Source organism: Symphodus melops (genome assembly GCF_947650265.1).
Source record: "Symphodus melops genome assembly, chromosome: 12".
Lineage (NCBI taxonomy): Eukaryota > Metazoa > Chordata > Actinopteri > Labriformes > Labridae > Symphodus > Symphodus melops.
In genome coordinates, this window is record NC_136702.1 from 5,861,249 (window position 1) to 5,884,341 (window position 23,093).

The 23,093-nt window shown below is 41.3% G+C and overlaps 1 protein-coding gene across 15 annotated transcripts in view; it reads right to left on the bottom strand.

Moving 5' to 3' along the window:
• mycbp2 (MYC binding protein 2) overlaps window positions 1–22,062 on the bottom strand; it is a 63,469-nt gene extending 41,407 nt beyond the window's left edge. For 5 of the 15 annotated variants that reach the window (XM_079357836.1, XM_079357830.1, XM_079357835.1 and 2 more), the window contains exons 1-16: window positions 21,329–22,062; window positions 19,080–19,155; window positions 12,003–12,218; window positions 10,559–10,712; window positions 9,716–9,912; window positions 8,348–8,590; window positions 7,404–7,475; window positions 7,149–7,245; window positions 6,965–7,038; window positions 5,020–5,158; window positions 4,742–4,818; window positions 1,779–1,983; window positions 1,485–1,649; window positions 1,190–1,348; window positions 868–1,072; window positions 135–280 (exon numbers count right to left, since the gene is read on the bottom strand). In XM_079357836.1, the coding sequence (XP_079213962.1) occupies window positions 135–280; window positions 868–1,072; window positions 1,190–1,348; window positions 1,485–1,649; window positions 1,779–1,983; window positions 4,742–4,818; window positions 5,020–5,158; window positions 6,965–7,038; window positions 7,149–7,245; window positions 7,404–7,475; window positions 8,348–8,590; window positions 9,716–9,912; window positions 10,559–10,712; window positions 12,003–12,218; window positions 19,080–19,155; window positions 21,329–21,603 (2,500 nt within the window). In that variant the 5' untranslated portion in view covers window positions 21,604–22,062. Of the gene's footprint in view, window positions 1–134; window positions 281–867; window positions 1,073–1,189; window positions 1,349–1,484; window positions 1,650–1,778; window positions 1,984–4,741; window positions 4,819–5,019; window positions 5,159–6,964; window positions 7,042–7,148; window positions 7,246–7,403; window positions 7,476–8,347; window positions 8,591–9,715; window positions 9,913–10,558; window positions 10,713–12,002; window positions 12,219–19,079; window positions 19,156–21,328 lie in introns of all 15 variants that reach the window. The other 10 variants (XM_079357834.1, XM_079357838.1, XM_079357833.1 and 7 more) reach the window with 3 other exon arrangements.
• Window positions 22,063–23,093: the final 1,031 nt, after the last annotated feature.

Here is a 23,093-nt window from a genome sequence, read left to right on the forward strand (position 1 = left end):
GTAATTTGGGTGCCTTTTTTTCACTTTAAGATGAATGTATGTGAATGATGATAAAAGGGGAGATGTGAATAGTACATGAACGACAGAGCAAAGCAAGGGGAGTGTAAAGCGTGGACTCCTTATGATGGGTATACCTAGCAGCAGGTCCAGGGGAATCATCTCCTTCACAGCGTCAAAGATGCCTCTCTGTCTGGCTTCCTGACCGTCCAGCTCTCTGGCACACGCTTTGCAGCAGCCGCACGCTGAACAGCCGGACTCTCCAGAGCCACAGCCGCAGATCCTGTTTGACGAGCGCACACAGAGTGGAAAGGAATATCAACATAATGAAGAACGATTTCTTCCCATCACTTACTAGAAAATCTGTCTCCTACCATTTTTGACGAATTAAATTCCATAAAATCAAAATTACTAAAATAGCCATAGCAGTCGTTTTGATTTATTACACAAAATTTGCATTTAACTTTATTAATCAATTAAAAATGTAAGATTACATGTTTGTTTGGTTTTTTTTGGGGGGGGGGGGGGTTTAAAGATTGTTTGAGGGCCTTTATTGTAGAGATGGGACAGTGGATAAAGTCGAAAACCAGGGAGAGAGAGGCGGGAATGACACGAGGGAAAGGACTTCCACTTTTGGAGGACTCGTCTCTATACCGTACATGCCTGGTGAGAATTAACCACAAGACCACCAGCGCTCCAAAAACGTCATTCTTAAATGCAAAATGTCTGTTATTGTCCTCTTGTGAGGGTTGGCAGGTTAATCAGGGCTTTAGGTCGTTTTAAGGCTTACTTTCCTTTCTTGGTTCTTGTAAACACGGGTGCTTTTCAAATGACCATCTGTACCCATTCCCCGTTTTAGTCTCTTCTTACCCTCCAGGCACTCTGTCTGGCCGTCCACTGCTGACACAGCTGGCACCGTAGCCTGTGCAGTCTCCACACACTGTGCACACCATGCACTGGTCCAGCTTCCACTTGTGCATGCCTGGCTGACACATCATGCTCTTCTCTTCTTTCTCCTCCAGCTCGTCCTCCAGGTCCTCATCCATGGCTGTGGCCATGCTCTCCACACCAAAGGCTGCACAGAAACAGCCAAACACAAAGTCATGATATAAAATATGTTGCTGTCTGTCTCAGCTCATCTTTATTTATATGGCACCCTTCTAACATGAATAAATGTATTGTCTCTGCTTACCTTTCCCTGCCTGGCTCATGGCTCCTGTGTCTCTGCCACACTGGCCCTTGTTGTTCACTCCAAAAGTCCACACTTCACCGCTCTTGGTCAGAACACACGTATGGGCCTTACCCATAGCAACCTGAGTTACAAAGTGACCTTTGAGGTCTGTCACCTGGCCTGTAGAGGAATAACAAGGGAGTGTGATAAAAGTGGAAAAAAACATGACTACAAACTTTCCTAAATAAATGTTTATTTCTTATTGGTATTAACTCGAAATGTAAAAACAAAGCAAAAGCAGTCCCAGTCAACTCACAGGTGCTGTCGCTGTAAATGGCGTCTTTTCCAAACATGTACAGCTCTCCATCCTTGGTGACGATGCTGCTGCTTCCGTTGTTACATGCAGTGTACACCGCTGTCTTTGTCTCTAATTTGATCATCTTCTTGGGCTTGTATGGCTTGGGCTGTCTCCGACTTTTAGCTGCAAAAGTAAAAAAAAAAAAAAAGACATTTTGGAATCTTAGCTAAGATGGCCTTAACAGCAAGTTAGACAAAAGATAGAATGAATTAGTCATTTTTGGTTTTTATGGATGGTTTGAAATGAGCTTACTGGACTCTCCATCCTCTCCCTTGCTGGCAGAGCCGGTAAAGAACACACTTCCGTCTTCAGCTACAAGCAGTGCATGAGATCCATCATGGCCGACTGAGAACTGAGCAATCTTGGGGGACTTTGTAACGGGCAATTCCACCCATTTCCCTGCAGAAGGGCCACCCTGCTTTATCCCCAGGCTCTGGTACTTTCCTGTGTAGTAGATCTGTGTTGGGGGAGACAAAACACAGTTTTCTTATGAGCACTCAGAGCTCTATGGCAGTGATTCTCTTATCTCTATTGGTTGGATGATAGCTGATGGGTTCAAGGATTTGGTGACTTTTACAGGTACTTTTCTCTCTCGGGGTTCTTAGAAAAACAGCAGGAGGTTCTTTTTCAAAGGGTCGACTTAAAAAAATCCCATCCCAGCATGATTCTTCAAAAAACTTCAGTACATGCTGTTCAGTAAAAATGTCAATCAAAATTCAGTAAAAATCTTACAGCTGACGATGCAAAGAAAGTAAAAGAAACTCAAGAGAAGACCCAGTTTCAGTCTGAGGTTTCAAGGAGTCAGATTTAAGCCCCTGTGATTTGACATTTTGCCTTCAATCTGAAAATCACAGAGACAAACTGTCTTCAGGTGTAGTAACAGAGGTGTTAGAGGGATGAGAGGAGATCAACAAAAGTATTTCTTTTTTAAGTGTTTTTTCAGTTACAAGGTTGTTAAGTAAGTCGGGCACAGAGGTACTTCTTTAAGAAGGCTTTCTTATCTTCTACTAAATGTCGTTTGTACAGGTCAGGTAGAACTGGGCTTACAAACAGTTTTTCAAAAGAGAGTGCATTATTCAAAAATATTCAAATTGAGTGTTTCAAATATTCAAACGGCGATGGCTACCTGAGGACACCTGAGTTCAGTCGTTACAACTTTAATCATCCCAACATTCAAAAGCAAATTTCCGTCAGAAAAGCAGTGTATTCAGAGGGGGAAAAACAGCCTGTTATGGAATAGCACATGTGTGACATTTCTTTGAGCCCAAGTGACACGTAAAGTTTGTGCCGAGCTAAAGGGCAGCTGCTCCTATTTTTACCCATACAGCCTGTTGGGGTTAAGGTAATCTGAAGATAAAGAGAGTGGCGAGATTAGGCCTCGACACAGACAGAGAAATGTGCAGCAGGACTGCTATCTACCAAAGAAGCACACTGTGCCACACCTACAGTACAGAGACACACAGCCACACCCTCCACACACCCAAACAAACTTCATAGTTAGAATTCTCTGCTCTCGCTGAGACAGCCTGCAGAAACATGTGAAGTATCTTACTCCAGAGAGAAAAACATCCTCATAGTGATGACCAGGCCCGTCTCTTCTTACTTTGTATGAACATGTCTTTTTAGCCCAAAGTAGCAAACATAATAGACGTGTAATTCCCACTCATCCTAACTTAATACTTAGTTCATGTTTGTGTTTTGTACATTAACTTGCACCTGCAGTAGGCCCGGTTTGGTTTCCTGAAGGTAGATATTATTGAAAAGCAGAGTCGGAAAGTAGCCAATTACATTTACTCGTTTCACTGTTATTGCGTTGTTTGTGTACTTGTCATTTTTAAAATCTGTAATTTTACTTGATCAGGTTTTGTTCGAAGTCTTGTACTTCACTCTATTCAAAATCACATCTGTTACTGAGTACAAGAAATAGAGGCAAGTGACATACGTCATGTGTCGACATGTTTTATTTTGTTATTGCACTTCAATTTTTAAAGATTTGTCTTAAATTATTGTTTTTTTAAATTATTCTTTTTGCACTACACCGAACAGATCCATTTTTAAAAAAAAAGAAAAAAAAGGAACTAAGTAACTTTAAAGTACACAAGCTACTTATTATTTTTACTTGATTACATTTTTAACTGGTAATGTGACTTCTACTTTCGTAAAGTTCTATCTTATAATAATTTTATTCGATAAAGTAGAATACTCTCGTACTCTTTCACCCTCTGTTAAAAAGAGCTGCTGCTTAGGAGACTGAAATTCTTTAATCAAATCCTGTTAATTCAACAGGGACGTAACTTTATAAGCTCATCTAGTCATCAACATCTATTTGAACATGTCTAATAGATGATGAGTTTAGACAAACACTATTATTCCACACAGCCCAGATTAACACTGAATTATAGTCGATTTGTTTGACTGTAATTAACTTAAGACATTCAAGATTCTCCGTTTCTGACAAGGAAGAGCCTGCAGTAGATCTTTATAAAGAATTATTTTCACAATTATAAAAAGGAGATCTGAGCTGTCCATTTGTCCTTCCTTCTTTATTGCAGGCTGTCACATGACTGAAAATTATTTTTAACTAAGATTAAAAAGAAATGTACATGATTGAGAAGGATTTGTTTTAATGTTTCAAAGACAAAACTCAACTTATTGATTAAGACGCCTTAATGGCCATCAATGGAGCAACTTATCGCAATATCAAATGTAAACTGTGTCTCAACATTTAGGTGAAAGGGCTATGGTCAGAAACAGAACTTTCAATAACTCGTCAAATTCTCAGATTTTTCTATTTTAGGAAATTCATTCTTGCTTGTCCTTTCAGATTTTTTTTTCATTGAGTTATACGAGTCTTGAGTGTTTCATGTCATTAGCATTCATATTAAACTAAACTGCACTAAACTATTTCCTTGTGCTACTCGATAACAAAATAATTCAGTTTGAGAGTGAAGGGCCAACAAACACTTCCATAACAGGAAAAGAGTGTCCTATTGTTACGCACTGATACAGTCTGACCCCAGAAAAATCTGACTTAATGGAACTAAATGCAGATGTTATGAACAGATGTATGACGATTTTGTATAATTGTGGACTCATGTGGTCGGCAGGAAAGAAGAGGAAAAATATTACCCCCACCCAGAGGTTAAGCTCTAAAGTATCTGGTCTGTCTCTTAAACATTTCAGGCACACCACCGAAGAAGAGCTTCAGTTTTTACCTTTCCTGAGGCCGTTTTCATCAGAGCAAACTCCCTGCCCGCTCCAAGCAAAGCTGCCTCTTCATCAAAGCCTGTGCCTGGGAGAACAAAATACTATTTAGAGCCAAATATATCACTAGGTAAAGATGTCTGTATATACACATCAGTGTGTTTGCCTTTTTGTATTGTGCAATTTCTAACACCTTGTACACACGCATTATGAAGAGCATGGTGCACATATGAAAGTTGCTTCCTACTCACACTCTCATATAGTGTAGAGTGAGTTTTGATTCACTTACTGATGATGTGCAGATCCTTCTCGAGGTCAAAGAGAGAGATGCCGCAGGCGTGCAGACATTTCCTTGCCAGCTTCAGCTGCAGTTCCTGCTGCAGGGCCGGGTCTGAGCTCATGGTGTAGATCCGCACCACAAAACCATCCTGAAGGAGCCAACAAGTCAGGAAACTCTGCTTAGTTTCATGATTCGACATTTTTACAGCGGTAGCTCATTCACAAGGTTAAGACACAAGTGGCCGGTGATCCAGTTTGAACATTTCTCGCCTTCACCTGATTAAATGTGTCAAGTATAATGATCTCCAGAATTCACAAATTCCTCCTTGAAAAGGGTGGGAGGAAAATTCGGAGTACGTACATGATGTGAAAACATTTTGAAATTGTGAAATGATGTCTTACTGTCATAATAATTCCTGTTGGAGCACCACTGTGGACACAATACTTGTGCATCAGAGGCTGCAACAACATGTGCTGACGTTCAATGGGGTAAAAATTATAACTGTGCCTCATATATACCCATCACACTCACAACTAATGAGCTGGATGCAGTTTGGATTAAACTAAGGATTATACTGAAGAGTTGGATAAATCTATCAACTGTATCTGCAGTGTGTTTTCATCAGTCCACTGGGAGCGTGGCAGTGGCTTTCAAATCCGTGCATCCAGATGTGCAACATCAGCAACTTGAGCGACTTTCGACACCAGCAGTGTTTCGGGTTCAAAGCATATCCATCCATCTCAACACTCCATGAAGACGACCGTGCACAAGTCACACACTTTGACCAAAAAGCTGAGCACTTAACGGATGACACAACAGGCAGAAATGTGGGTTAGTCAGACAGCAGGGGATGTCGCTGAAATTGGGAATTATACAAGAAAGGAGGGGAGGAAAGAGAGGAGCACAATGAGGACAGAATTAGGAGACGTGCAGCGATATATATAAAAAAAAAAAGGGGGGGGGTGAAAAGTTGCGTGGGGATGGTCTGGTTTCTACTGTGTGATCTGTTGAGCTCTTGAGTCCTGCAGAGAGGAACACACACACCCCTCCAAAACAAGCTCTTATTTCTGACCTCTAATCCCTTCACGTTTCCTTTGACTATCTCCTTGACTCCTCATCCTGCTCCTGAAACCCTTCATTATGTCCCTCATGTTTTTTTCTCTCAATCATTCAGTGATTTTTTTTTTTTTTTTTTTGGGGGGGGGGGTTACTCCTCCCATGCAGAGCCCACACCCCCCCATTGATTTGCCTTGAAAGTGCTCAGAAGGAAAGCTAGCCGCACTGGCAGACATGTAGATTTCACATCCCCCCCTCCCCCACTCACATCACAGAGTGCTTATGCAGATAGCTGCTTGAGAGATTAAGCTCTCTGGAGAATACCCACATCTGGTGCCACTGCCCTCACTGCCACGCCCATACACACTCACTCCTACATATAAACTCAGACACAGCACCCCCCCCTCTGTGTCACAGCTGGTGATCAGCTGAGGGCCTGTCAGAGTGAGGCGAGGGCTTTAAACAGCAGTGACAGATAATTCAAAGGGGCATCACAAGAGAGACGAGTACGCTCGTTTCAAATACAAGAGATTTGTTTTTTCATGTGGGGGACAAAGCAAACCAGAAATGGACATTAAAGTGGCACATTTGAGCAAAATAGGGAATAAAAAAAGCTGACAAAGACATTTCACATAACACATTTTAACATGCAACATGGAGGAGCAGAGGATCAAAACACATATCTTGTGATTAGCAGATAGCCACGCTGTCACGCTGCAGAATCATGTGCAGTGTGTCTCATGTCGCTAGATTCCCTCTGACAGTCCCTTTTTTTTTTTTTTTTTTTTTTTTTTTGCAGTGTTTTTTAAGACACCTTTAAGCATTGGTAATCTGGGAGACCTAATCTACATTATCACTTCGGAAAAATTGTATTCTTTTGAAGAGAAAGTAAACTCACGTCTTTGCAGGCTGCGATCTGGTTGATGTACTCTCCGTCAGTGAAGACGATGTTCTGTCCGTCAGCATGTTGACCTGCTGAAGGAAGCAAAGCCACAGTCAATACAAGAACTATTTCATAATGTGGGATTCAAAGGATTTCACTCCCATGAGGTGTTTCTTATTGAAGCCATGTCTTTATTCACCTGGCATGGTGACAGTCCCCTCGTGCTCCAGAGTCTCTGGGTTGATCTTAAGGGCCGACATTGTGTGGTTGCTTGTGTCCCGATACAACAAATACCCCTGAAATGCACAAACGCTGCTGATCAGAAACGACTTCGAAACCTTACACTCAGAAATGTAGTTGACATTGATGAAGATTGTACTGACGTTAAACAAGCAAGCGATTTTAATTCCTTTAGAAAGTCACTTTGCTCCTTTCTGAAAGCTGCACGACATACCTGAGCGAAGCCCAGCCATGATCTCTTCTCCTTCCTGTTCCTGATACGAGACGTGGAGTTGTACACATGGCCCTTTAAAGCAAAAATAATATACATGTTACCACCTACAAACACTTACAATTAATGTTGAGAGCGGTACACAATATCAAAGTCACCTTCATCTTCAAAGCAAATCAGATCTTTTTTTAAAGCCTAAATATGGTCTGCTAGCGAAGCGCTCTACTAGCTAACATAAAAGGTCTACTGCTAGCTGCCTATCGCAAACCATTGACTGTAAATATTAATGAACAAAGCCTAATGACTGGCTGAGGAGCTGGAGCTGAGGCGTGTTTTAAGCCTCTTGACGAAACGTTGCGTCGTGACCACCTGTCAATCATTGTCAGCTACAGTATGTACCTATAACAGTTCATTAAAAATTCACCCCCTGTCACATAATGACAATAACTAATCACAACTAATTCAAGTGTTGTATCAGGATGTAAACATGTTCATTTCTGCTCTAAAAACTGCTTCTTTTTTTTCTTTTTTTCTAAATGGGTTGGGCTTGTGACTTTCGGGGCTCCTGGAGTCAGCTTTAGGCAAACACTCAACACACTGTCCGATTTTTTTTCTTCTTCAACATCTGCATTGGCTTCATTCAACCGGATTTTGTGTACCAATTCAGGCTTAAACCAGTTAGGTAGAGAAAACAGGAACTTCTGTTAGTCAGAATCAAATCCTGTGACAAGATTTGAGAATGACTAAATAATAAACCCATTCTTCAAGGTTATGGCCTGCTTGGATATTTTTGCCCATGTGTATTGAGAAAGTATTCAATTGAGGCCTTCTAGTTACCGGTGACATACTCCTTATATTCTGATAATACATATTTGAGAAATCACTACCCTTTGAGATATGTGCCTATCACTTGACAATGACCACATGAAGCTTTGAGCGCTACACACCCTGACAGTGCCGCTGTATCCAGAGCCCACTTTGTAGAGTCCGTCCTTGCAGAGCAGATACAGGAAGGAGCCGTCGGTCTGCAGAAGACAGCGCTCATCGTCATCGATGGACACTTCCTTCAGGACCCACTTGTTCATCAGGGCTGCGCGTTTGATGCCATTCCCAAACCAGTCCTGGATTTGAATCTTTCCAACCAGGACAGCCTGTACGCTCCTCTGGAGTGCATTCAGGATGGTTGGCACCTGGTGAGAGTTAAGCAGAGAACAAGGATGCTGGGTGAAGACGGCAGGAGTGCAAAACTCTTACGCAACCTATTCTGGCGTATTTTGTGAAGTATATGATGTACCAGGTGGGAGAGGAGCTGTGAGCATCACTGCTGCTTACTGACTCAGACTCTCACATTCGCGCCTGACCCTGCAGTTACTATAACAGAATATTTTCCCTCTTCATATAGTGCATGAATGCCTTTTTCACACACTGTGGGTTCCCCCAAGAAAAGTTGTTATGTCCCTGCACGCATTTTCAAATTATTTTCCCGTGGCACAGTAGCAACACACACAGCTGATCTCAGTTCACACACACTGACAAAACCACACAGACTCGCACAACGTGTAAGCCCCACACTTCCCGCCAGCCTGCCTGCTTTCAGGGGTGACTCACAGTGAAGTCACTGTCTACAACATGAGGACCCAGGAAGAAGACAGACACACACACACACACACACTGAGGCCATTAAGTCCCCCTGCAGTACCACTACAGTGTTCTGTATGCAGGTAAAGAGGAAAGATGGGTTTTTTTTAGCAGTTTAATGTTGATCTGAATCAATGACAAGAAATAAAGAGACAAGTAGAGAGGACAAGACGGAGATTGAAGCAAACAGAAGGACAGATAATTAGCGTAAAAAAAAAAAAGAATCAGAGCGGCTTGACATTTTCCAAAATCGAATTTGTGTTGTCCAGACGTCGCCCTGAGTCTCCCTGCTGAAGGATCCACCGGCCATGTCACGTTTCAAAAAAGAACTGCAGTGCTCATTACAACAGCGAGTAAAGGTACAAATGTCTTGTTTGGATGGAACACATCGTGAAATACAGAAATGTGTGTGTTAAATATTGAACTTTTACCAACAGAGCCATCATGATGACCTGGGATTTCAATTGAAGGACTGAACAAAACAATTTTGAAAAAAATGTGCTGATATCTGATTATCGTGCCAGGAGAGCAAAATGTAACACAATAACACCAGTGCCAAGAACTTCAAGGAATGACTGACTTGCATTTGAAATGCCAGCTGCAGACAAAAACAACGATTGGAAACTGTCCTGTATAACACCCCACTGCTGTGTCACTGTTCACAGTAAGTGGATTACCTGTATCGTCTGGCAGGCATGGCTGCCGTTGTTGGTCAGGATGGCAGAGACGGCCTGCAGGATTTTGCCGGTGTCTCCCCAGGCCACCACCAGGCTGAAGAGGCAGGCGCAGGACAGAGCGGTGATGGCCTGTCCTGTCGGATCATTGGGCCCCGTGCTCCGAACTGTGGTCTCCAACAACAACTGGAACAGAGACTCTGAGGAAGCAGGCGAGCGGATGACGGGTTAGATGTTTGTGAAAAACAGAAGGATAAACAAAAGACCAAACAACCTAGCAAGTAACTACAATGTTGAAAAGATCAATAAAAGGAACAGAAATCAACATACAGATAATTGAGCTGTTAAAGCAGCATTTCCTACACAAGCAGCCAAGGAAAATAAACCGCCAATTAAATATCTAGGCTTTACTTTTTTACTCTCCACATCGGATCCCCATCTACCATCAATATCCTAGTTGACTAACTGCACTCTCTTTCTATCAGTTCAGTATGTGTTGCAACTTTAGTAATCAGAGAGAGAGAGAGATCATTTTTTCCAAGTGATTAATTAAAATCCTCCCTACACAAGGCTTAAGAGAACTTTTTTTTTTTCTTTTTTAACGAGAGTTTGTGTTGAGAGTAGAGCAGTTTATGCCAGGGTGTGTGTTCAGAGAGTAATAGAAGAGTGTGTGTGTGTGTGTGTGTGTGTGTGTGTGTGTGTGTGTGAATTTCAGGGAAGCGGTATGAGCAAATTAATGTTTTCCATGAACAAACAATAAAACACAGATTAAAGTCAACCTAACTTGATTGATTGTATAACTGCACGTTCTAATCTTTTAGGATGTGAATGCATGCCCAGCCTTACCGAGCACATCAGGAGGCTCCGTCTGGAAGCCCTCGGGCTGTTGTCCCTGCAGCATGTCCAACAAGGCCTGCAGGCTACGCAGGCACAGTGAAGGGTGAGAGAACCGGGTCTCTTTTATCAGCTCAAACACCCCACAGAGGCCAATGCCAATGATCTGCACACACAGAGAAAGCAGCACATGTCAATGAGCTGGTGAACATCTCGCCACACGGGCCGGCGGTGGCCATTTCTATCAGCAACTTGAGAAAAGGGAAACGTACCGACATTGAGCACAAAAAAGATAAAGTGAAGGTTAAGGCAGACGGTGGACTTAACAACATGGCCTTGTCTTTCTACAGTTATAAAACCTACATTTAACCCACAGTGTATACAGACACTACCGCTGACTTCAACATCCACTGCTGAGTCTAATCACAGACACACTGGAGTGGAGAACGGAGGCAGCCGGAGGAGTTTGGCCTAGAAAAGGAGACGCGTTTTCTATCTTTGAGAAGCTTGCGAGCCAATCAAATAATGCCCCAATGATCCTTCCTTCCTCAGCTACAGAGTTTCACAACAAATGTACACGAGACCAGACGGAGGGAAAAAATGAAGGAATATAGATCAGTACACTAACCACCAGCACCCCAATCTATATGGCTTTTTCAGTCAGTTGGGCGAAGCGATATGATTCTGAATGATCGAAAGAAAAAAAAAAAAAACACAAGCTGGAATCAACATGTACTTTATTACTGTTCAATTACTCTCCGTGATGTCATACTGCAACAGCGCTGCTGTCATGAGCCTTTTTTTTTTTTTTTTTTTAAAAGGCATCTCAGACTGTATGAGAGAAAAGTAGGGCATCATTCATGTACTCGAAAGATATCTCTGGAGCCTAATCCTTAACTACTTTCTACAATTCATGCTCCACTCATTTTGAGGTGCCTCTGCTGCTTCGCTTCACATTATTATGGAACTGTGAAGGTAGCGGTCTTTTTGGGAAAGACATACCTTTATCCCTTAATTCTGCTTTTATGTCATAGAAAGCACAATAATCCTTTTTACAATTTGACTCTTAAATGCTTTGCTGTTGTATCCGTCCGTTGCAAAAAGCTCTCGAGTTCCCTCGGTTTTCTGTCTTATTTAATAAGGCATCTAAGCAACACCTTCCTAAAATAAAGGACACACTTATTGCATGCTCCTATATTTTGTTTCCAGGTGTAATAAAAAGGTTCATTTTTAATTAAAGCTGATATGGAGTAGGGAAGATAAAGAAGAAGAGGGAGTAAGGGAATTAAAGCAGAGGCTGTAATCCTGTGTGGGGGTTTCAAACCTCTGGTAACGTGACACCAATTATCTCAACAACAAAAAGGATGAGTCCTATATACGAGCCCGAGATGATGAAGGATTCTTGTATCCTCGAGACAGAGGGGCGCAGGCGGCCTCTGCTGCAGCGAACACCAACCTTTGGCAGCTTCACGGCTGGCTCGCGGTACTCCTCCTCTTCCTCGCTGTCTGAGTCTCCGCTCTGCACCGAGCTCCTGGAGGCGAGCGCCAGAGAGGCCTCTCTCTGCTGCCAGTCCAGCACACAGTGCCGCACGTTGCAGTAGACGTTGAACGCAGAAGGGTTGCTGTGCAGCTTGATGTCCGGCACGAAGAGGGCTCCATCGAGACTCTCCGACTGTGGAGAAACCGAGAAGAGGTCGTCAGTGGGAGGCAGCAGGCCTGAGCATCAGTCAGATATTTGTAATCTACCAATACTGAGAACAAGTTTGTGTACACAAGAGCAGTGATTGTTCACTACAAGAGGGTAAATCATGTTTTAATGTGAAGCCGGTCACTATAGGAGACCTTTTTTTTTTTTTTAGTATTTGTTCATTTTGACGGCCACCACAGCTGAAAGGGGACATATTACTGCTTCATGTCATCACAGCCGACTTAACCAACAAGTCAAACACTCTGTATCATGGACATCATTCACGCTTGTATCCAAGGTTGTCATAATGTACAATACTTGGAAACTTTACGAATCAGGTGATTCTAAATGATTCAACTCGGAGATGCTGCAGCAGTCGGGTCCGTTCGACCTCGCAGGTCGGCAACTACTAAAACTACTCGCGTCCTTTTATCGCCTACTACCACGCTCTAGTTTCTTACAGAGAGCCAATGAGTGACACTGTCTCAATTGCAGAAATGCATTATCCAACTTAGGTGGTAAGTTGTTTTAATGTAATTAAGACAGTGTGCAAGAGTCAGTGCACGATTTTATTATACTTAAAAACCATCAATTACCCAGGAGTGGATGTCTTCTATTTTTGTTGCTCCGTTATCAAAACAGCTATAAATGTGTTTTCATGACTGATATCACATTCTGGCATCATAACAACCCTAGTTGAGTTACTTTTATCAGCAATTCCATTCATGTTGGAATATAAAAATATCAAAGTGCATCATCCACTAGTGGTATGTCTAACCAACACATTTAACAAACACACACGAGTGTGAGTTGTACCTCACAAGGATTGTACATTTTTACTTGAAATGATATAACAACAATATGTCAGGACTCGCGAGTGTACAGATCTGTTGACAGCCGGTCTTTCCGCCATCTGTTCTGTCATCGTCCTCATGTTGAAGTCAGTGAGAAACTGGTGACATGAAACGACTCCTCCTTCAGTGTTGACTCCTCAGGAGGTTTCCTTTTGTACACACTGGGCTTGGCAAAGCTTTACCAGCTCGACCTGCCTATCACACTTACAAAATGGCTGACTTGGCTCATTTATATAACCAGCGCAGAGAGTCCGAGAATTCAAATAGTCCAAAAGTTAAAACCAAAAAAACGATGATCGTAGAACGGTTGATTCTTTTTCAAGACAAAAGGAAGTCTAAAGATGACTTAATCACTTCATTTTAGCAGTTCTGTTTTTATTTTGTATCGCCTAAAACAAGGACATGTTATTATACATTTTCATTATTATTATGTTATTATCACATTATAGTCTGCACTAGGGAATACAGGCTTGAATAAATATATTTAAAAAATAGTGAAATGTCTTCCTGTTTGTAAAGCTGGTCTACATGGGCCCGACTTTAACACTACTTCCTTTTCACTGAGACTATAAACTACAAAGACTAGAAAAGAAAAAGTAGTTTTGCCTAAAAGTAAAAAAAAAAAAAAATGCTTTGATTGCTTCAACTCTTCCTGTAAAAGTTGTCAAAAACTCCCAAAACACTCCAACGACCTTCAGAACCAACCTGTGACCGAAACACCAAGGTACATAGCGAACTGTGAGCCGACGCTATCGCTGCATCCTGAGTCTGCACTAATTGACATAAATGAATAGAACAAGCCAACAGGGACAACGAACAATAAAATCATTAAAGCAAAGCTTAAGCATTTAGCTCCAAATAATCATTATGATTAGAGAAAAGGAATTCCACACAGAAACGTGATAGGCTAACTAATTGATAAGCTTTCTCCATCTTACAAAGCAAAGCATTTTTAAGTCGAGTCCAGAGGCAACCTCTAGAGACCGGTATTGATCGACTGGAGCTCTCTTGCAGTGTTGCGCTTTGGGCATCCCAATCACAAGAGGGTGATGTCATCTATTTGGGGAGAGAGGTCATTCATTCTCAGCTCAAAGCTAAAGGGAGTGAGGGATATGCTCTCTCGTCTAACAGCACTGGCTTCAGCTCTCCTGGCTTGCTGCTTGAGAAGCACTTGTGACAAAGTGCCTGTACAGCGTTCACAAAGGAGCACACTGAAAAGGGGCACTTTATACGCCTTCAAAATCTAGAGTTCATAACCCAAACCGAGAAGCAAGGAGGAGAAAATGGTTTGTTTTTTTAGGAGAGGACAGTGACACAAAAGGGCTGGAGCAGAGACCTAAAAACAGCATGTTGCCGCTGATTATCTGAGACGGGGAGCTGATGCGTTTTCTCCATTATCCAAAGGCAGTAAAAAACTGAAGTCATGCGTTAATTAAGATTTTTTTATTCCTTCGTGGGTCGCCTTTAGTCGAGCAGTTTTGACGCATGCCCCATGTATTGAGGCTACACTCCTCTTTGCAGCGGCTGTTGGTTCGACTCCGACCTCAGCCCTTTGCTGCGTGGCATCCCCCACTCTCTACTCGTCCTGCCGCTCTTCTGCTGCTTCCCCCAATAAAGAAAAAAGTGGTCCAAAAAAATTTCTTCTATGTTATTGTCGTTTGGTCGTGCATTATGGTTTCCTTTTATTTGACAGTCACTTTTTCATGTCAACTTTATGCTATCGCGCGTGATGGAAATAATTGCATTTGTTGTCTATTGTGAAATGTAGCCATCAGCCAACAGCCATAACTTTGCCAGCCTGTAAATGGAAAACGTCTGTATGTATATAAATCTAACCTTCCAGAAAAAGCTCTCGGCTTTAATACATCCATTACACGAAGAGGGAAAATTCAATTTGACAAGTTGCACGAGAGCAGACACTTTCAAACTGAAATTTAAACAAATCATCAGCGAGCTGTCGTGGCTAGTTACCTTACATGACGCACATAATGTAAGACAAGGCGCTGCTGTACGTGTATATGCAAAACCAGCTGATGCTTTGTGGTTTCCTTTCAGTTTGTAATAGCACAGGCCGGTAACTGAACGTTGCTGCCCATCTCATGGTTTCTTTAGTGTCTCTCCGCTCTTCACTGATGATTTAATGACCGTCTAAAAGCTTTGGCTGGCGCAGAAGCCCTGACCGCACTCAGACAGCTGCACTTTCCGAATGTCGGCTTTATGGAAAAATTAGAAAAAGAATAAAAACGTTTGTTTTCTAAGAAGCTCAAGCATAGGGGTTTAACGTTTTTCAGCACTAAAGGAGTAAATATATAAATCTATCAAAAGGGGGAGATTCTGTATAAATACTTCTGATGTTTAGGGCAGATTAACTTTTTATTATTTCAAATTTGGTGTGCAAGTTGTGTACAGAGCTCTGATGGACTTTTCAAACCCCTAGAATGAAAGAGAACATATTTATGTTATCAGTCTCACGGTCGTCTTTCCTATCCAGATAACTACTTACTGCCATTTTTCTTTGGATTGGGGAACAAAGTGGCGGCGAGTCAGAAGCGTTTGCAATCATCCAGATATTTTAAAAAGTCAGTGAGGATTCAGGAAATAACCACAGGACAGGAATATGTTTGGTGGAATTAATGTGTGTGCTCTGCTGCAAAGGGCTTTAAAAGTAATCACGGGTTTTTTTTTACGTCTCAAATTTGGCTTTCGATGGTTTTTGCTTCATTTTGTTTCGCAATTATCTCTCTCGTTCTTTTGTCCAACGAAATACATCCCCACCTATTCTCCACACTGGTGAAACCCTCCCCCCTCCGATCACACGGATTCAGGCTGATGAACAACACCTTCTGGCCAGCACATGAATAAAACAAGCACAGAGTCCACAGCTAATTAGCAGAATTGGCAAAAAGATCAGCTGCGAGGTGTCCGGCTCGCCTGTCTGTTTCCGTTTTGTGTGAGGGAGCTACCTCACGTCACTGTTGTTATTCATCTTGGCAAAAAAGTTTGAATACACACACTTCTAAAGAAATGCCAGGTATCCTTATGGTTCCTGGTATTCTCTCGTGGGCTCACCTAATTTTGCCGTCCTGCTTCCTTCCTCTTAAATGAGTTCTGGTTTTCCTTCTACCGTCTGTCTGAACGGATGTGAACGCAGAATTGCTCGCAGCTTGTTTAGTTCTCACTGAGCGAAGAGAGTGATGGAGTTATCGTGTTAAATTAACATGTTGACCCGAATAAGCATGATTTAGATCTCTGCCTCAATGAAACAGTCCTGGCTGTGTATTTATGATGGAGGAACGTTCGGACTTATTGACACGAGAGACACAAATTATACTGAACAGCAAATTATTTTGAATCCCCAATCTATACTTTCAAAGTCATTTCGTCAGTAATGTGTAAATTATACAAAGTGAGATGCTTTACGACTTCACCCAATTAGATTGGCCTATTGATTGGTGTCAAACTTCCATTAAAACCACATGAGAACTTCCCCTTAACACAGATATCAGAGGCTTCGGTCATCCAGTACTAGCTGTCAGTGAAGCCCTTAGTATATTTGAATCTTACCGTTTTTCACTGCCTTGCCTTTACAATCACTACTTTCTTTTCTCTGATATCTCTTAGTATCCCATATTCTGATTGGTTTTGGGTTGTAATGGCTCTATGTGCAGTAAGGATCGTAGGTAGATTTCATATACGGTAATTGTTGTTTATAAAAGGAAAGAATTATCAGATGTATTTGGGGATCTGAAGTGTAACATTCTTCTGTACATATTCTGTTTTCACGCCATTTGTTTTCAGCAGGATGAATGAAAATGGATTTTAGGGATTTAATGTGGTAGGGTGTTTCATGGGAGAACAAACAAGTCGTTAGTTAATAAGCTATTGGACCAACGATGAACCGAGAACAAACCAACTGGGAAGGATCTGGATCCTGCTTAAAGAAAGAAATTGTCAAATTTGTGAGCTGAAAAACCCCCCCAAAAAAAACATTTCTGTTGAGACATTTTTGTCAACAAACTCACATGTTCGTGACATTTTTTTAATCCAAGTGATTCATATATTCACATGGAGTATTTACATTGTGTTTTTCACAAATTTATTTTCAGTATGTTGAATATTTAGAACTAGAAGTACAAATGAAACGGATATCTCTAAAGACGAAGCCGCGAGCTTAAATTTAACCGATTAGGAAATGCATCCAGACATTACTGTTTGAGTCTGGAGATTTGCATATCACAGAGGACAGGACTGTTGGCTTTGGCAGAGGTCTGAGCTCGCAGAGTCCCCTTCTTGTTATAATTATAGATTTCAAACAAAAAAAAAAGACATCACACATCTGCTGTTTCCAAAGAAGACATTACATCAGCCTCTTCATTAGGATGATAAGTGTTTATGGTCTGTCTCTTGTTCTGACTCCACTTTCACATGGTTATGAGTACAGAGGCAGACAGTGAGAGAGAAGAGGCTCCTTCAAAACAACACTCCCCTCTGACGAGTGTGAGCGGCGTGACAGAGCTGGAGTTATCACAAATACCCGGACGAATAAAGCATGACTGCTCGTGTTACAACCCACGATCTCTCTTCCAGCCAGCCTTGCCTACCGCTCCATTTTCTATCTTCTGCTGTTTCAGGACATCAACTCACTGAACACAGATCTGAACTGACTGGGCCACTCCATCGTTTTTTTAGGTGTAGATTCAAAACACTACAGCCTCTGCTCTTCTCTGCATCTCCTGGACGAAGTTGGAAAAATGTGCGTCGTGCAATCACATGGTTCAATATTCCAATAAGGTTACGCAGTAAATAAATATTAAAGACTTCATAATAGCTATGACTTACAGTTTATATGCCTCAATACTTCTGCTTGCAACATGTTTCGACTGAATCCAAAAGGAAACCAGAAATACTTTTATTTCCTCGACTAAATTGGCAATAATTAATCAAACTGAGAGCTGATTCCTCCCCACTTAACTAAACCAAAAGGTTTTGAAGCGTGAACACAATACCAAGTTTTCAATCACACAGTGAAGATGTACAAATGTTAAGTGAGAGAGCAGTTTTTGTTTACATTTTTTAAGTCTAATTTATTGAAATAAATCCAGTTTTAACTCTGAGTTAGAGAATTTTAAATAAAAATTGCAACCTATTAAGCAGCCCCACAGCATCTATCATGTGTGTTTCTCTTGCCTTTGCCTGCCAAAATGATGGGGTGGGGGGAATGGTTAAATCCAGACAATGACCACCAATATTCAAGAATATCAATACAGCGAGCTTCTGTCTCGCTTCAAAAGAAAAAACAAAGAGCAAGAAGATGACCTAAAAGATCTGAATGTCAAAACTTGTGACGTTGTCCATGCAAAGTCAACGACTGAAGCAAAAACAAAAACACATCCATCCTCCTATACAGACTCGGGGAGATGGAGGTAGGTAACTGTTGCCGTGGAGATGTGGAGCACATTAGGTCGCTCGGCAACAGGCCATCGCACACACGCCAGAGCCACTCCCATGGTGCTTTGATTCTGCCTCGCCACCTCTCCAGCTTTATGTAGACCTGGTGCTTCCTGTCATCTGACCATTATCGTGTGAGAAATGACCGTTTGTGCCAACCAGCTTCAAGACGGCAGAGAAACCAAACCTCTCTCTAATCTGATCCTTAATCTGTTGAATTAATTCAGTCAACTTAAAGATTCATCAGAGTATACCGAAGGATTCAAACTACGAGTCATATAGTAAATACTACTACTACTATATAATAGCATATAGTAATGATGTTGTCCAGACAGTGTCACGCATAGGTACAGTATGTCACATTCATTCATTCATTTATTTATTACTAGCATGTGTGTAGTGTGCTATGTCTGATGTAATTGATCAAGATGCCTTCAAAATAAAGTTTAATGTATAACTATTGTCATGGTTGTAAACATCCTGCATGGTAGACTTGGCATTTAAAACTCTGTTGTGTAACACTGTGCAACAGTTGGTCTCTTACCTTTGTTCTTGATTTCACTTTTGATTTGACCTTCTGTCGCCTTTTCAGTTTCTTCTTACTCAAAGCCTTCTTTCCCCTGAAAGTACACAGTGATCACTCAGAAGTGCAAAAACATGTTTGAACACTAAGTGCCGACTATAGTCGACTATTTAGCACAGCTTCTACGTTCTTTTGTCAAATCACAATATTTAACCTAAATATAATCATGTGAGGAGTCAAAGCTCCTTGTTGACAACATATTTAAGTCTAATGCTGTAGGAAAAAAGTCATTAATCCTTTAATTAGTTTAGAATAGCTATTTGCATTGTTAAAGTAATTCCGCAGGAATTTAATTGTAGTCTCACTTTCTCTCCCTTGTAGAGCAAGTTGATACCTTATGTAGCAGGCAACGTGAGTGTCTTTTGAAGCACAGAATACCCTACTTAACAGCCAGAGGTGTAGCAGCTGTCACAAGATTCAGTGTAACTCATCTTGACAAAGCACCAAAAGCAAGCAGAAGTTTGTTCTTGCCGACATTCCCTTTTGACGCTTTCAAATTCTCTTTGAAATGACAATGACTAGACAGTCCTGGGAACCAAAAATAGACTTACTACTAAAAGCAGAACGACAGAGCATGAATAAGTCATCTTTAAAACTCACTACAAAATAATGATAAGCATTTTCAATTAACTACTGGCAGTTTGAAAAGTGTTGATGTAATAACTCTGACCAATTTTAGCTCTAAAAGCTTCAGTTATACATTTGGCTTTGACTCTGATTTTAACAGTAACTTTACTGTTGGTACATGGCATTTAGGAAAAATCAGAAGGTTTAGAGTCTGAGAGAATATGGACGTCTTACAGATTGGCAAGTTGTTTACAATTACGTTAAAGTGTACAAGAACAGGTTGGGCTAATCTTGCACGTTAAAACAAAAGTCAGGTTACAATCTCAGCGAACGATGTTCAATCTTGTTAATAACAACATCAATGACATGAGGAAATAATTTCCCTTAAGCGTGACTTGATCTCTTAAGGATAAGTACAATTTTCCACTTCACCATGAGTAAAGGACAAGGGGGTGTGTGGCAGATAGAAGGGGGGGGTGATAAATTTGAGCAGGCGAAATAGAAACTGTTTGTTGTTGTTTTTCATTTTATTTCGTCTATCTGTTTAGACCTAATGATTCAGGAAGTGTGAAAACAGAGTTTCTATGAGAGTGATGTTGACACTTCACTATATACTGGCTCAAAGTGGGACTTGTACATGGGGGGGCTCAGAATAACAACTGGGGTCTTGAGGGGAGGATGCTGCAACGATGAAGCCACTCAGTCTACAACCTGACTGACTACAATGACGTCACTGTATTACCAGCCTTATGCCAAAAAAAAAAAGCAAATGAGTTCACCCATCTCCAAAACACACCCTCACCCATTAACATTAAGGTTGTTTGTTTTGCAATACGAGACAATATTTCTGTTTAATATAAAGGAGGTGCATTTGTTTAATTAAACCTAGAGTGTATTGAAAAGACACTTATTAAACATTATAATAACCAGAGGAAGGACGGGCTGATAGCTCCTCAGATAGCTGTAGAAACAGTGACGCCGTTGGGCCTAAATACAACACACAGCCCCACTAAAATCAACTTGTATTGAAAGATTAGGTAACCTAACAATCAGTGACAACTCGAGTACTTGTTGTCTTCAATTGTATAACAGCAAATTCAAGCATTACGGGATCGGCTGTTTGTGTAGCTGCTAATTAACTGCTGTCATGATATTTAGCAAGCTAGCTTGTGTAGGCTGTGAACCAAATGGGTGTTTTATTAAGAGATTGTGTATCCAACTGCTTTTGTTTTTGTTTTTATTTTATAGGGAGAGAGTTGTGTTTGAGAGTAAGGTTTGGCACCCTTCTGCCGACCTTAACACGCAAAAAATGTTAATAAACGCGGTGTTGGTTTTTAGCTTAGCCGACTATTATAAGCTAGGGAAGTCAGAGCCAACATGCTAACTAGCAGGCTGAACCCCCCTCCTCTGTAAAAGACTGCAACCAAATTATAAAGAGCACATTGAAGGGACTGTACACAAAGGCTAATATGAAACATGCCCCCGGTAGGTCAGGTGAAATTAACCAAAAATCACCAGGTCTGGGTGTAGCCTATGCTAACTGACCTGCTGTAATTAAAGGGTTAATGTTAGCATACGGTTGTTAGCCACACAAATGACAGAACCAGCCTCTGCGGTAACATCTCTGCATTATTTTCACTCACCTTCCTTGATTTATCCCCTGCTCTTTATCATTGATAGCTGTGGTATAAATCCGTCTGTATCTTTCGGCCAAAGCTCGCCCTGAGAGTAAAAGCTGATACCGAGTCCGACAGTCCGACTGGGCTCCGGGTGTCGGACAAGAACCCATCCCCGACCCAAAGGTGGAAAGATCGGCTCCGGTTCCAGAAATGACCCTGACACCCATCCCCATCGAGGGCGATGAGGACGGCAGGATCCCTCCACCGGCGGCCGCTGCTGCCGCAGCAGCACACATCATCGTTTTGGAGAACAATGCATATATATCACACAAAAGATATCACAGCTAGATTATATCTAGTTGCAATTCACTTGTCGTTAAATCCCCTACATGTCATATCATTTGATCGATCCAAGTTGCAGAAATACAACAATTAGCATCCACGGTCACCAGTTGTTAGAAGTGCAAATTGTGCAGCTACGGTCTCTTTTCGATCCGGGGCCACGGCGGCGTCAACACGGTGCTCGTCTCCCAACCACTGGAGCCTATCTCCTCCTTCAAGCCATAGCAAGAAAAAAAAAATCTTGTGAGATAGCAAAGAAAAAAAGGGCAGCATTAATTTCCCAAAATAGCCTTGTCGTGTTTGGTTTTTATTCGTTCCTGGAATATTTCTTGACCCCAGAGAGGCAGCACCCTCAGTTGGGCTGCCATCTTAGCTCCATCATCCCCTCCTCCCCTCCCCGGCCTGAGTCCTGCGTCTCTAGTAGCATGCCGGGATATTTTCATACCACTAAAAATCAGGCGATGCTATCGTTTGATTGATAATCGCAATTATAACCCCCTGCATACATTATTTATATGTAGTTAATTAAAAAATAAAATAAAATCGACAAGTGACAGACGGCTTGGTTAATATAAGATTAAGCCATGAAAGCTGTTTTGCACATTGAACGCAGATGGAGTTTGGACATTTAATTTGCAGCTGTCAATCCAGGGCCCCTCCCAGTTTGATCTGGAGCACACAATTTAAAATTTCCTTAAAAGCTTTTAAAAATAATGAAGGGTTGTTGCAATGTGTTATGACTGCCTTTATTTTACATTTCATTCAATTCTTTTTTTCTCTGCTTCTATCATTTACAATCCATCACAAAAAGAAGCTGGCATAATGTTCAGTGTTAGAGTTGATCATTTATCTCCAGTGAACATTGTGTAACTGTGAAAATTTTTCATGTGATCACAAACAAACAAAGTCATTATTTTTCGCAAGGATAGCTGCCCTCCTCTGGTTAGTCAAACACTGGTCTTCTTCACTGTGTATAGGCCTTGTACAAGGCCAGCATAGTACTACCCTCCAACAGCAAAAGAGGCATCTTTTTTATGAATACTCATGATTGTATTTGCACCTACTAAGACAACAGATGTGTTCATTTACATCAGACTCAAATTGTAAGAAAATGACATCTTTTGACAGGGTCAACTTAAGGTGCATGCAATATCTGCAGATATTATGATGATGGTTAATATAAGTCAATCAAAAGGCAATTACAGACAGACAGACAGACAGACAGACAGACAGACAGAAATTGTGGAGTTACAGCAGCACACAATATTAGTTACTAAAACAATTGCACTAAAAATATTAATATACATCCAAGATTTTACTAAACAATACTACGCCTCTAAAAGGTGAAACATTAAATACAACATTTTGTAAGTAATGTTTAACTAAATGTAAACATACTTTACTTGAGGTAGATGAACATGTCCAAAAACAGTGATAATAGTTGTAA